This window comes from Callorhinchus milii, unplaced genomic scaffold (assembly GCF_018977255.1).
Source record: "Callorhinchus milii isolate IMCB2004 unplaced genomic scaffold, IMCB_Cmil_1.0 Scaffold789, whole genome shotgun sequence".
NCBI classification, from domain to species: Eukaryota; Metazoa; Chordata; class Chondrichthyes; order Chimaeriformes; family Callorhinchidae; genus Callorhinchus; species Callorhinchus milii.
Genome location: NW_024705530.1, coordinates 6,713 through 22,526, shown reverse-complemented (window position 1 = coordinate 22,526; position 15,814 = coordinate 6,713). Strand labels below are relative to the sequence as shown.

The window sequence follows — 15,814 nt, the reverse complement described above, 5'->3', positions numbered from 1 at the left end:
TGAATGCATCGTAACCGCGATTGTGTTGCTAAGATCTGTTCTGTATAACGTCTGTACCTGTCGCAGGACGCCTGTGAAATAGGGCTTAACAACTCATTGGGCCCTTACTGCTGAAATAAATAAAATCGATCTGCTCTCTGTCTTCGAGATTGAATATGAAAGATGAAAATCACAGTGGTGAAAAAGCGTGCAAGTTGTGCCGATTATCCAGTTGGATTGCCAAAAAACAAGTCCACGCTTTTAAGAAGGAAAACATATATATATGAAAATAGGCAAACATTTTGGGCAATGCTCCTTTCCAAGGCAATACAAATTATATTAAAGGCAAAACATTTCGAAAAAGGCTCTTTTGTGCTTGTGCAGCACACACTTAGACAAAAGCTGGATTATATAAAGGAAGGTGAACTCACTCTATAAAACACTGATACGGTCTGGAAGGCCGATCCTTTCTTCTGCTTTTGCTTGGCGCCGGCTGGGGGGGGGGGGGGAAGTAAAGTAGATGCGACAAGATAAAGAACGACGCGTCGCTTTCACAGCGATGACTCCGCTCTTGTGCCAGTTGTGCCTGTGCATTGTGGTTTTGACAAAATAAACGCGTAACAACAAAGCCCAGTTACATATTCTAAATCATTAATTAACCATCACGAGCTTAAATATACGCTGCCAAGCCTGGTGGTGCCCATTCAGACGCTGTCTTTCCGACAGACCTGTTCTTCACCCGAGGACGGCTGCTTGCGTTGTGGCCGAAACGTCGTGAGAATAATTTTATTATGTTTTATTTTTATTATTTTATTATTTCCCTTCTACGTGACTTTACCGAAAGAACCAAGAAGATGAATCCCTGCAGTCACGAAAGCTTTAAATCGAAATTCATCACGAGGTATTTTCAGAACAGAACAGTGACGTGCACAGTCATTATTTGAAAAGTCACTCGCTTACTGTTCAATGGCGCAACCGTGTATGTGCTATTTGTGGTTGTGATTATTAAGTGCCACTGTTGCTTTATTATCTTATCAATGCTGATGTAATGTTAAAAATGCATCACGTTAGCTGATTTTTACCACAATTAGTAACGGAAACAAGGGGTAGATTTACGCCAAAAATTGCGTAAATAGACACATTCACAATCATAAACAACGATCTCAATCACTTCATCATGCCACTGCTGGATGAAGGCCTCCGCATGCCGTGTTGGGCTTGGAGGTCATTTGGCCGTTCTTCATCACGCTGGTCAGTGTGGATTGGTGGAGGGCATGGGTGGGGAGGTCAAGGACTGGTTAAGATATCACTCACCACCGATGTTAGCTCTGGCTGGGAATGAAACAAAAAAAAACTAAAATAAAAACTAAGCAATTTTTTATTTTACCCGGAAAGGCCCTATGAGCTATGTAGCTCTTTTTCAGAAGCGACCTGGCCACAAACGATAGCCCAACGAAGTGGCTTATCACGTGGAAATGTATAGCAGCCAAATACTATGAATGCGTGACGTTGATTCTAAATGTAGAGGGAAAAACCGGAGGGCCCGGAGAAAAATCTACCCACCACGTAACTGTGGCACCATTATGTAATCAAATCATTACAATTGATTACGTATCAATTATAATTGATATGTGATGGGCGACGTTCTGGGCAATGGCCCCCCTTCATAGCACATTTGTGCCTGAAGAAGCGTCTGAAATGTCGCTTAATGTACTTATGCATACTTTAATGTAGCCTCTAACAGGTTGCTGGGGCAAGTGCGGTTAGTAGCGAGCAGAGACGCAGACATAGCTCCCCCGTGTAGCCTCTAACAGGTTGCTGGGGCAAGTGTGGTTAGTAGCGAGCAGAGACGAAGACAAAGCTCCCCTATGTAGCCTCTGTCAGACTGATGGGGCAAGTGCAGTTAGTAGCGAGCAGAGACGCAGACAAAGCTCCCCTGTGAAGCCTCTGTCAGACTGCTGGGGCAAGTGCGGTTAGTAGCGAGCAAGGACACAGACAGAGCTCCCCTGTGTAGCCTCGAACAAACTGCGGGGCAAGTGCGGTTAGTAGCGAGCAGAGACGCAGACAAAGCTGACTCCTGGGGCAAGTGGCCCTGGGAGTGTGGTGGCTGACGGGACTGCACCACACAGCGCCCCATCCTTGATTGGCGAGCGAGAGGTTCCTGCCAAAACGACTTTGGCGTGCACTCGGGCATACGAACAGCTGTCAACCCATACGGGTTATTATTGTGTAGGGAAATTGAGTTTTCAGGTCCATACGGCATGCAGCCGTTGCAATACGGGCAACAACATGTTTGTGTCTGTTTGTGTTTCTCTCTTGTGATGGGACTTTGTAGGATGAACGTTGAGATGCACAAGGTGGCATGGAGGTGACCAATAATGTCCGAATTGGTCTGTAATAAGGTAGGGCACTGACAAGGGGTTGCGTTTGCCTCGCGGCACCTCGTTGCGAGCATCACCTGCTGCCTCCTCCTCCTTGAAGAGCACTGACAGAAGGGGCATGCTGGAGTTCTGGAAGAGGCTCACCACCGTCTCATTGAGCGGGTCCTTGTTCTTCTCAAGCCACCCCTGCGTGTTGTAGCCCACCTGGGAGACGACGCAGTTGCATGTGTTTATATGTTAAATCGGTTCGTCCCCAATTTTCAAGAGAAGTGCATTTCTCCCGACCCCCCCTCCCCAAAGACAAAAATCCCCCCGTATAGTCTTAACAGACTGTTGGGGCAAGTGCTGTTAGCGAGCACCTATGAAGGCCGGAACAGAACACGAGGGGTGGGTGGCCAGCACCACGCCCGACGCCTTTGCTGAGGTGATCCATGAGTTGGTGCCCTTCTTCAAGTTGTTCTTGACGAAGGGACATCCTTGAAGCGCTTTCTCTGCCCTCCCCGACGATCCGTTGTAAGGAGATAGTCACAGAATTTAGGAAATCTCGTCAAGTAATCGGAGTTAAACACTAGGGGGCAGCACTTTCATGCACGCTTTGGCACAGAGTCATGTTTGTCGCATTGACAGTCAAGACGGTATTTTATTCATTCTCATCGCCAGAAATTTGGCCAAATGGAAGTGCAGCACACAAATGTCACGCTGCGTCCTTTTTCGTGTTTTTTTTTTAATTCTCATGCAGGCATTTTGGTAGCTAGCCTGAGGCAACCGACTCATGATTAGACTCGATAGCCCGGTTCAATCACGACCAGATTCAAGCGCGGGCTCTCGGCACCGCCGTCTCTGCGCTCCGGACCCCTGAGCTAACCTGGCGACCTCCCAACAACGCGGGGTAATTGAATTAACCACTAAATTTACACAGCGGCACAATTGCAAAGCGCAACGGGTGACGGTGTGACAGAGTGACCCTGCGGAGCCCTATAGAAAGTTAACAAGACCAGCCCCTTGTGAAATTTAACAGCACGCTATAAAGCTTAGCCCCCACACAATAACATTTGATGTTAGAAAACTTGAAGTGCCGTTGCCAGCGAAGCTGGGTGACTCAAGAGTGAAGGTCATTAGCTGATCGATCGGACGGATGGATGCATCACGAACATGACATCAGCTTTCTTCATTCACCCACGACCACTAAACCCCGTCCATTAAATCTCTTTTGTCAAAATTCCCACGTCGGCCTTCGCGGACAAAGCCAATTTGACAGCGGCTGCCCGATGGTGACTGTAACCTGAGCCATCACGCGCTCAGCTTATGCACGACTCGTGTGCACGCTTTGTCGGGATGCCTTTTTACCGTGCCGGCGTAGTGGACGAGTTCGAAGGTGGCCTCTTGCCCAGCCTTCTTGCCCGCCTTGGGCTTCTGGAATGGCGCAGACTTGCCCAGGTGGTTGTCGTACATGGCCGCCTTGAAGGTGGCGTCCGTGGCCTTGGGGAAGACGCACTGCTCCTCCAGGATGGAGAAGATGCCCATCGGCTGCACAGGGGAGAAGTACGTTAGAAATAGAAATTACTGGAAAAAAAACGAACCGCACGTTAAAGGTGGGCTGGGGTGGCAGTGTCGCGGTTAGCGGTTAGCGCTACACTGCCGCTGGGTTCGTTAGCGCCGTGAAGCGGTTAGCGCGACACTACGTGATGAACCCCGTGACCCAAGTTCGAGTCTCGCTCACGGCCAACAACGGTGACAATTATTTGAACCGGTCCTGGACCTCCCCGAGGTCGACTTTTAGCGTTAAGTGAGTGCTAACCTCCGATTTGCACGGTTGGCTACGTATGATGCGGAAGAAGTTCAACATAAATGCAACCAACGGCATTGGGGAAACAAAGGCGACCGGGTGTGGTGTTCACCACCCACCCTTTCGTGTGCCGTGCCGGCCTTCATAGGTGCTCGTTAACAGCACTTGCCACAACCGTCTGCTACAGGCTATACGGGGGATCTTTGTCTTTGGAGGCAATCTCAATTGGCCATGATGAATGTGGGCAGCCTCGTTGTTGTGAATTTTATGTCCATTGGTAATTGCTTTGGTTTAATTGGGATTCAGGAAGAGCTTCGCATCAAGATGTATTTATGAGCGCTGCCTCTGCGCTCAGCATGGAAATTCATACTGCTCAGGCCGCGTTCATTACTGGGCCTGTTCGTAACTCTGCGAAACAGCCCAGAACTTGTTTTTCCAATCAACAGCAATAACAAACACAATAAACGCACACCGCACAACATGCATCTGGCCATGGCGCGCATTGGAATGCTGAAATGCCAGGGACATTTTCCCATACAGCCATTTGTAAAGAAGCGAATCTCAGGATTGGATACACGTTGCATGCTTATGGCACGCTTATGGCACTATACACACACACACAAGTAAAGTGTAAGGCAAATTGAAATTTGGACATGAAACCTTCTCCAGGAGGTCAATGCAGGCAGCGAGATCGAGGCCGAAGTCGATGAAGACCCAGTTGATGCCCTCCTTCTTGTACTCCTCCTGCTCCAGCACGAACATGTGGTGGTTGAAGAACTGCTGCAGCTTCTCGTTGGTGAAGTTGATGCACAGCTGCTCGAAGCTGTTGAACTTCACGCAGGCACGTTGGCGACACAACCATAATCATCGTCATCATCGTCGTCGTCATCACAAACGAAGTCATCGTCGCTTTCAATATCGGCATCGTCACTCACTCACGTTTAGAACCCATTAGGATTTTCGAGTTTCAACCTTTGAGCAATATAACACTAAGTACTGTGCTCCCACTTTCTGCAGGTGCCATTGTTCTGAGTTGCGTGTGCGCGTGATTGAATCGTGGCAGCGTGTGTGCACTCGCGATTCTAAAGCGACAATCTACACCGTGTACACTTTAATTTCATTTTATTCACGAAAATAGTTCACCTGGAAAAATCCCTCCAAATGGAACATCTCATATGCACGGGTGTCCAGGATGACATTGATACGTACGTAGAAATGCTATACCTCTCTGCTTGTCTGTTGCATGGGGTTCTGAAATCCATTATGCTGGATGCTGTGTACGTTGCTAGTGCTCTGGATTTTGCACAATGTTTTTGGTTCCATTATTATATAAACCCAATAAAAATGCTTCAAGCCCAGCAACCTTCCACAACCACTAAACATTGGGCCTAGCTTCATCATCTGCTTCACAGTTACCCAGATTAAAACTGCACAACAGTGATTCGTTTGCTATTCAATTGCAACAAAAATGTACATTGTGTATTTATATAGTCGACTGTTATTCCTTGTCAATCACATGTCTTTGATGAAAACTGCATTACATTTTCATTACATGCACGCATTGGTATCAATTACGTGCAGTATGCCGGATAGTGCCCATACCCAGCATGCATCTCACCCCAGTGTGTCTAGCTGGCAGAGGTTTGACTCTGAAGTTTAAGACAAACGTAATAATCCTCAGTGGGTGATATCTGAACAACAGGTGGAGAGAAGGGCTTTCAATCAACATAACTCACCAGGTTAATGATTCACGTTGTACGGACAAATGTGTTCCTCTACACTGCAGAACTTTGCTAAGAGGTGTGGGTGTTGCAGGACACACAGCATTCAACATCTAATATATATTCAGGGCCTGGCCACACTTTATGGGGCTGGCCGCGTTTCGAGCCGAGCCGTAAAGGATGTGTCCTTTACTCTTATTCGTTTTTTTCCCCCGTCAACAAAATGATAGTTAGTTTAACGCACGTCGTACTCAGATTGTAAATGTTGTGGCTTGGCTCTCCACCACACCGGTGTTGCTGTACTAGTGACGAATTGGCACGTTCTGTTTACATGACAACCCTTACGAGTTGGCTGTGTCGGTGGGTGGCGGGTTTAACAACACATTTATATATTTACGCGATCTAACAAAAAAAAAACCTCTATTAAAAATGATAGTCACGTAGCATTCCAGACTAATTATTATTATTGCTCGAGGGCAGTGGATCTCAACGTTTGTTTGGTTGCTGTAACTCCCCTTGTTGAATCTTGTTACAACCGAGTAACCCACCCCGTCTTGCCTGACCCCCAACATGGTTCTGAGAAATAAATGTTATGAACAATGAACGTAAATATTTTAACCAATTGTCCATTTTGTGAGGTGTCCCTAACTCGCGAGTGACTGCAAGCGAATAATAAGTAATATAAAAAATAAACTTAAAAAAAAAATACACGCTTAAATGAAATTTACTAGTAATGGCAGAACTCCACGACTCTAGGAAGTGGTCCCGAGGCTTGCCATAACGTAAGGGACCGTGGCCAATTACAGCCAACGTCAGTTGACCGTGGACAATTAGACCCAAGCCGAAACATTACATATAAAAAAGAATGTTAAAAAATATATATTATTTTTATGATAGAATATAGTATTGTCATCAGTATGACATAAGTATACGAAGTTTGCAGTCGATACCACATTGGGAAGTGGGTTAAAATTGAGTTACAAGATTTGAGGACACAACAACAACAACAGACAGAGCGAGTTCATAAAAAGCGTGTAAAAGAATAAAAAAAATCAACGCGGACGCTGCGCGCGTGACATCATTTGTTTGCGCTTTGCTGGGTCCTCTTGTAAACACGCATCGTTTACCATCAACGAGTTTAGAAAGGTCTTTCATATTGTTCTCGGTTACCATGTGGATTGATATTGTGTCTCAGCTATTTTACATCGCCAAATTCTCACGTGACCATTCACCAATGACTCTCGTGCACGGTGATGTAATGTCACACGTTTATACATCACCCTCACGTGGACTCCAGGGGTCAGAGGTCCACGTGCCCCCGGTTGAGAGCCACTGCTCTAGGCACACAACGGGGCAAATGCATCCCGATTCCAGGCGGTGTAACATGTGGAAGGCAAGCGGCTGACGCACACAGCGGTGTAGGAGACAAACGGACGCAGACATTCACCTCAAAGATCTCAAAGCCAGCGATGTCCAGCACGCCGATGAAGTATTGCCGCGGCTTGGTTGTGTCAAGGGTTTTGTTGACGCGAGCCACCAGCCACTTGAACATTCTGTCGTAGATGGCTTTGGCCAAGGCACCGATCGAGGACACGCACCGGATGTGAAACACGGCCCAAACGGGCCAGGACCACTCGTATGAAACCGGATTACATAGTGAGTCTGCAGAGTTGGTGTTGACAACGCGCAGGTCGGGGGACAGGTGGATAGCGTTCCCCTCTCTAAACTAACGCCGCTGTTCTTCGCTTGATTCTACTGCGAAGTGCCCATATTCGAACGGTGTTCATAAGCGACTTCGGACAGGCTGCTGCAGCCAACATCTCATCCGAAGCTGTATTTGCAGATGGTACCTGCTGATGGTAGCTGCCCTCGTGGTCTTGTAACACTTTTGGTCGATCCCGGCGGCCCTTATATTCGTGTGAGGTCGAAATACACAAGGGAAGGTCGTCGTCAGAGAGTGAATTCCAAGGTGTCTCGCCTGTACCTTCCGGATTGGGTATCAATTTGCTGCTTCTCCTACATCGGTGACAGTCCACGCGAACCGGTGTAGCGCTTGCTCCTGGTTCGCGGTAGTTGTTCGGGCTGCGGGCGGTCTCGTAGCTTTGCCAGATGCCCCTCTAACGTACTACAAGGATCCAGGACTACTAAATATAATATTCCGCAGATCGTTACGCCCCGAATACTACAACATCCTAGGCCTAACATACCAGGTCAATACCCCTGTAGAATCGGTATTGTCGAACCCGCCGTTCGGGAGAGCATACAATTGTATGGGTCAGATATGGGTCGCTGGGTCGCAGATGCCCCATACAATGCCTTTACTGCGTGTACAGTAGAGACCGCATGATAGGTTTTGACCGCGGAATTCTACAAGCGACGTTAACTCCCTGCTATCATTTCCACTAAGGGAGCAATCCATGCGGCCAACTATCTCCGGTACGGGTGTTGGTCTCAGCACCCCCGGGGACTCGGATTGTGAATATTTGATATATGTAGTGTTAGTGCAGGCGGCGACTGGAGTTAATTGGCCACAAATAGTCATCGCGCGGCTGAGATAACCCGTACCGTTAGCCGTATTCGGACGCCACGCTCGTGGGGCCTTCCGCATGGTTGACTAACCCCTAGATTCTGTGCACTGTGTGATTCCCAGCTTGATGTTTAATGCATCGGCCCACTTCCTGGGCGTAGGTGCTCTCTACTAAGCCATAAAGGGAGCGTCAAGACTATGAGCTGCGGTAAATGAGGCCGGTGAAGGGGATCAACTACTGGCATGGTTGCCCCAGGCGCCAGTATCTTTATTGGGGCATGCCGTGAGGGACCCTCACCCCATATCCAAATCCCGATTGGTCTCGAGACCTTGACTAAACGGATGTAGAGCTTGTACAGAAGCTAAGTCGACGTATTTTCATTTTAGGACGCGCAGAGCAGCTAGCGTTAGATCCGATAAACTCTGTTCGTGTGTCACCCAGGTTCAGGGTGGACGCGGTGTAACCAGATAGTCGGGAAAAATCCAGTAGGTAGTTTTAATTCGAATAGGCTGTGATAGTCATAAGCATATTATATTCAAACTGAATGCCGAGCGGTTCTCAGAAGACCTCCTACATTGAAGAGCAGCAGCTGGTGATAAGTACGACATTTAGGCTTCAATTCACAGAAAGAAGACCGTGCCTTGTTGGATTGGCGGCGAACGCCTCCGAAGTAGCTGAGAGGCCAAACCCGCGTATGTGTACGGTACGATAAGCAATACTATTGTAGCCTGTGAGAGCTCCTGGGTGGCAGGCAGATCTTCATCTCTCCACCCGTATCAGTTAGTCCAGTGACCTTATCTGACTTTCAACACCTGAGGTTATGTTATAGATGGGATTGCACTCCGTATTGCTGCCGAATCTGCTCAAATGATTGAGGCCGATGTCTGATTCGTTTAAGCTTTTCCTTGGATATTGGGCTAACGCCTCCTAATTTGGCGAAAGTTGACCACTTAGCCAGCCACCTTACATTGCCTACTAAGCGCAGTATAGTTGTTCGTGCACCCGGTATCTGAAACATTCAGAAACCGGGGCATGGAACCAAACCTATTCATGGGCACTAAAGCGATTCTTTATTGTTAAACCGCTATGTTTTCTTTGTGCTAGTCATTTGTGATATACGAATATACTCATGATTGCGTGTTTTCAACTGACCAAAAAGGTACAGTGCGAATTGGTTCCTACTCCCAAAACTAACTTAAGCCGCAATAGGATATTGGGTTAAGCCCCGGCTGGCTGAAACAAACCGGCTTATATACAGCTGTGTCAAGGTGCCCTCATTCTCTTGGGTTTCTTGCACTACTAAAACGCGTCCGCCACTCGATTCTGGGCCTAGCAACCAAACCGGTATATGATGGGGTCAGAGCAGGTAGCGGTAGTGGCTACTGGGCCGCAATCACTTTTGTGTTCCAACTTCTTAACCTAATAGACTGCACGCGCGGTCTCCGAATCGGCCAACATGTATATACTTAGCTGTTCGGAATATGCCCTAACCACGAATTTAGGCATAGTGCGATGAGCGTTGATGTAAGTCTATCGTTATAGAATCCGGGAAGACGGGTTAACCCTGTCACGCCCTATTGGTCTTGCGCGTCATTCGGCGGCTGACCCCCATAATATCGGATTGAGGCGCCGGAACAGGATCGCGCCGCTCTGCGTACGTCCCGAGGCTCACGAGAGCTGGGGAATCGTGAGAAGAACGAGCTCTGTGATCTGTGACAAATTAAATTCGGCGTAGCGGGGTAGAGCCTATGTATCTTAAGCCAATCTTCTGGCGCCCAATCGTGGGACCACAGCATTCAGACCTCCAAGCTCTACCCGCTGTTATTAAAGATCGGTTGTCTTAACATATCGCCGCCACCAGTTACCAAGATTTTGGGACGGGAGTTCTGTAGTGGGCGGCTCTGTACCACACACTCCTTTTCTTGAGCCTCTAGGGTTAATCTCAACCTTTGTCCTGCATCGCTTGTTAGTAGCTATAATTCTGTCACCATACGCTTAGAGTCCTTCGTGACTAATGTGCTTGACGGATCTATGAGCGTCCCACTCTTGCTCCCCTATGTTTGCCGGGAATGAGCCCTCTCCGATTCACATTGGTAATGACACCCCTCGGTTGAACCTTACGCAGCCGAGCGGCCAACTTTTGCAACGGATCCGAGACCTCGTTTCGATCGTAACTTTTGGAAACTAAGTCCAAGGCTCTGAATGGACCAAAATGGAGCGAAACTAGGGTAATCCATTTAGGAGAATTGAGGGTTTCATCATACTGCTTCGTCTTGGGAATCGCTACCTCGAAGCCGCGCACGAGCTACAGGAGGTGAGTCCTTTTTCCTCTATTTTACGGCGATGTATCAATCGAAGATCAAAGCTGCACAGCTACAAGAACTCCACATTACGACGACCCTACGCGGATCTAACAGCTCACACCCTGCATAGTCGAGGAATAGTGGATCGACGGGAGAATGGATGAGTGGTATTCTATGAGATTGGACCGACGTCCGGCTTCGAAGGATCTATGTGAAAGCATGATCCAAGGTAGAACGTCATTTAGATCGGCCTGCAGCGATGACCCGGACCCTTAGCATCACATCGAAAATTGTGTTCGCGGGATACGCACGCGTCGAGCGTAACCCCATGGCGGCGGACTCGTCTTACGAGTGGAGGAAACTAATCCCTTGTGTGAACATAAAATCTTTCAACTGTACTTAGGGTGGCTATTCAATCCCGTTTTTAATAATAGTTTCTGGTCCACTCCGACGACCAAGAGCACATTCGTGTGCCTAACAATTTGCAAGCGTCCCTTTGATGAGCGTTGGACCGTCCACGTTGGAGCTGTTCCCTCCCACGGATATTCACCGGCAGACTACTAGTCATGGACCAGCTTTTAATCGTATTAGCTTGAACGGAGGCGTGCACCTCAGTACTCCCATCTAAATAGTCTGCATAGGAGAGAGTATCTCCCTTATGCCATTTTAGGGTTCGAGACAATGGTGCCTCGACGAGTGCATTAAAAGATGCTAGAATGATGGGTTACATTTGGCCACTGAACGAGTTCAGGTAACCGGAGGCAAGCCATGATCATACGTCCACTGGAAGGTCCGCAGTCTGAAGAAAGCTTCTGCGAATAACAACGGTAAATGCAACAGATTGTCCCGCGCACCATCCTTATAGCTTTGACTAGTGCTCGGGCATGTGGCAAACCTGATTGCAGTGGGAGTGGAAGGCAATTTTCTTATCGTTGGGACTTACCGTTAAGAAACCTTGGACTCGAAGGTACTGTCTTACCCTGTAACTGGGAATGACCCGCTTCTAGGATGTTCGCGCAAGCCTGAGACAGGCTTTTCACTGCTCGAGTGGAGCTCTGCAAGGATAGGCTGCGCAACCTCACACAGATTTGACATTGCATTTACTATACCTTAAGACCGTATACGCAATAGTTCAAAATCGTCCACCTCGCTACTGAATGTCGATCACCCCCGGTTCAAGGCAATGCTGTTTGTCTATCAGATGATAAATCCCTAGAGTTGGGCCCTATAAACCGAGCACCGTCGCCAATTTCTAATTGAGCTTTTCGTTCGATCATCGGCCCAGACATTCGATAGTCTTGTAAATCTAATCGCTACATTAGAGCACGTTGACTGCGTGGACAGGAGGCGCGATACTACACGGCTTCCAGGCGCATCTCGCCGCGATCCGAGTAGTAGGTTCTAGAAGTGCCCTGAAAAACACCATGAATAAGGCTTCTCTGGGTGGGATGCTACAAGCATGACATGACCTAACACCCTAACAAGGAGTTTATTTGCCCCGACGTCTGGGTACGCCCACGTATGTTTCCCTAGTACACACCGTCCACGTATCTGCTGAACCACTTCTACCCGTAGAGGCTCTTATGTGCTGAGACGTCGGTAATACTTGGCTTTTGCTCGAGGCCCACTAGTGGATCCCTCATTTGAGGTCTAGGTGGGGTACGCTTCTGTCGTCAGCGACGGGTGTATCGCCGTCCTATTCCCTTTTAATCTGAATACATCATATATATGTGCTTGCCATTATGTGCTAGTCCCTGGAGCAGTGAAAAAAGCCACAGTAAAGTAAGGCTTGCCTCGTCGGCCGATTTCACCTCCACATATGTGGGGTACGGTATGCTAGTAAACTATAAGGTGTAAGATGCGAACCTTTCGAAGCTATGTTCATGGTTCCTGTGTGAGCGCCGTTCGGCAAAGTGATTGATTACGGTCCAACTCTACGCAGAATTACCGGCAACGTTTGTCAGTTTCGCGATCGCGAAATGCCAGTCTAGTCTTCGCAATAGCTTTTTGCTGTTGAAGTCGCCTAATGGCCTATCTGCCTCTCTCTTGAAATCTCTCTCATCGAGTGCAGAAATAGGCCGTCCACGACACCAAACCTTAGATCGTGATTCCGCCTCACCCGAACGTCATCAGCGAGAAAGTCGTGGGCAGTGATCTTTCTTCACGCGCGAGTCCAGGCGAAATCCGCTCAGAACACAACTCGCGTCCAGTGCATATTTGAATAGAATGGGGGAGACGTGAAACAAACGGGAAGCTCGTCGCTCAACCTCTTACCCGCCTTATATAGGAATTTCATGGCATAACCGTTTCGATCCCAAAGGTAATCAGTCGTAGGGCCCTGTAATCTCCACGGGGTACACACTCGCACTGAACTGTGTACTCTGGTTCCTCGTGCTTGTGAGTCCTGTGCGTTAGCAGCGGATAAGGGAAAAGATCATGAGCGTTAGTCTCCGGATTTAGTGCTTCTGGGCATCAGAACACCAACCACCCTCGTTAGCGAGTGCAGTATGGCATGGCTGAAATTCATGCAGGCGTTTACACTGTGGGTAATTAACGAACCAAGTCGATGCTTACTTGCGATGGGCGACGACGCCTCGCCACCGGTCCATAAGACACGACTATGGCGCATTCTCATTGCCGCTCACGTGAATAAACTGCCAGCCAGATCCTACCGTTAAGCTTAGGGAACAATACGCGTGAAACGATCCTCCCCAAATGGAGCTGGACGTGACAGCAAAGACACTAGTTCGCCAATGTCATATAGGCGAAGAACTGGGACGCACGGCAACTTTATCGCGCGGTGAACACGTACTATGAATACGCAAAAGTACGTTACATGTGTGCCGGGACTGCGCTCACAAGATTGCAATTTCGAGTCACGATCTATAGTAGGAAATCGGGTGGTGTCGGTATAAATGGACGTTTTAAACAAGAGCATTAGACTCGCTACTTCGGTAATGTCTAACATTGGACCCAGATCACGTTGAGCCACTGCACCAGCAAGTCGGCTAGGCCAGTACGTACTTAGCACGATGTTTTAGGCGGCGGACAGGGGAATGTCAATTCAGTAAACGCCGTACTTGCATCTTTATAACTTACCTTATCGCTCGCAACACTCTATCTTAAACTATAACATTTCTCCAGTTGGTTTTACCGCCGGGAGAGTCAAGCGTTAACAGTGTCTCGCCAGCATTATCGACGGTTTGAGCGTAGTTCTGTCATGTCTGGTGACGCCCGTGATGCTCGAATGGCAAATGTTGATAGATCCTAGCAACAAGAATGATAAATATGGGCTTAACTATTCTACTCACCTGAAACCCGGTGCAGTTGATCGCACGTATGAAGAGGAATTCCGTGCGAGCAGGAGCATAGCCATGTTAGATATAGCGAGGGGAGGGCGATCCCTAAGCGCGACCCCCAACGATGGATCTGTGAAGTACAAGAGGCAAACGTCAATCCCTATACATCTGTGGGTTATTTGCTAGGGTACCGTGCAGATCAGATGTACTGTTACGAAGAGTGCTATGATGCATCGGCCCTACGCATCGTAGAACCCAGCTATGCGTGACGCTCGACTCCAAGTCGGTCACTTGATTAACTTAAGACTAACTATGCCTCAACGGTACAACTTTTGAACCCTTGAACGGGATGTGTAGGTACAACATGTTCAGTCGTGATAACTAGCTGGTCACCGGTGGTGTACTTTCCAAGACTCGTCTAATGGAGGAAGCTAGTGTTCCATCTACTGTAATAGGTTCCACAACGCGCCGTTAGTATTTGGACATGTAACAGCTTTGTGAATATGATTCTCAGAGAACGTTGCTGACCTTTTCACCCAAACCGATTGTTATGAACTATCAGAACTCATATTAAGGTACGGATGATCTGACATTAGACCGTCCATTGGACTATGGCTTTTCCCTGCCTGCAACCTAAAGGATAAAATGCCACCACGCGGTTTGTGCGTAGCGGCTAATCATTATAAACTAAACCACCCTGAGGTCGAGATTCCGATACCCGCTGAGTGCAAAGCAACTCCGGGTAATGCAGGGCTCGAGTTATAAGTATTAAATTATTGTATTAATTTGATAAGTGGCTCAGCTTCGACTTTGAGGTATCTAAAGGAATCCTAGAGATGCTGCATATCTCCAGTGACCCTTAGGTCCCGTATAGCGCCGACTTGAAGCCACGACGAACCCGAAATGCTCTCCATAATTTTAAAACCAACAGCCAAGAAGGAGGGCGTCACAGCGGTCAGCCATGACGCCCTTGGCAGGTCCAGTTGGGGCAGAGTGTTGCTCTACTTGTTAGTGTCTTTCCTGATAAGATATTCGTGCATACAGTAGGGTAAGATGAGCCGGACACCGCGGCTGGATGCACTGCGAATTTACTCACGGCTGGACTAGCTGCTACGTTCTCACACAGGGCCGCCCGGACTGATTAGGTGAAGATTCTAGTAACGCTGGCAGAGCGAGGTTCCATCGAAACTCTATTACCCGGCTGAACACCTATAATCGGACCCAGTCAGACGGGAAGGTATTCGTCATCCTGCGATCGCACAAGCAGCCAATGTACGCAAGTCCCTATAATTATGAAAGTCTTTGTTGTGGAGTACCCGGAGTAGCTAAGCCGTATTATCGATGTGTCAGGATACCCGGCGTGTCCTCACACGTTAGGAGGAGAGTAAACGCGTTTTAATATCACACCAGGCGCATCCTATACCCAACAAACCCCGTTTGGTTTTCATAAATACTAAGTCGTTCGTACGTGGACTGCATAGGAATCCGTGACCTTAGTCAGCCAAAACGCTCGCATTCGATGGCAGAGCCCAGGTATACCGCCTGGAACGCCTCCCTGGAAGGGTTTGTCGATGTCGATTGCTGTGCACGCCACATCTAACCCTGAAAGGATGGAGTATGGCGTCATAATATTGGAAGGAAATCCGAACATGTAGACCCCTGGCTACCGTTCCTCTATCCAACAGCATGCGCACTCCGAAACAGGTCCGCATCACATGACAAACAGTACGGTATACTTCAGCCTAACACTCCCCCTTCCAAGCACCTATTCCCTTCGTTCTTTCGCTTGACGCGCAACTTCAAGCTAAGTTTGAGAC

At 48.2% G+C, this 15,814-nt stretch overlaps 1 protein-coding gene across 1 annotated transcript in view; it reads right to left on the bottom strand.

Annotated features, from left to right (window-relative positions):
- LOC121852347 (myosin-16-like) overlaps positions 1 to 15,814 on the bottom strand; it is a 32,078-nt gene that overhangs the window by 12,082 nt on the left and 4,182 nt on the right. Inside the window, exons 7-12 of the mRNA XM_042346446.1 lie at positions 15,466 to 15,599; positions 7,315 to 7,500; positions 4,807 to 4,977; positions 3,708 to 3,887; positions 2,438 to 2,564; positions 411 to 472 (exon numbers count right to left, since the gene is read on the bottom strand). Coding sequence (XP_042202380.1) covers positions 411 to 472; positions 2,438 to 2,564; positions 3,708 to 3,887; positions 4,807 to 4,977; positions 7,315 to 7,500; positions 15,466 to 15,599 — 860 coding nt within the window. The remainder of the gene's footprint in view (positions 1 to 410; positions 473 to 2,437; positions 2,565 to 3,707; positions 3,888 to 4,806; positions 4,978 to 7,314; positions 7,501 to 15,465; positions 15,600 to 15,814) is intronic.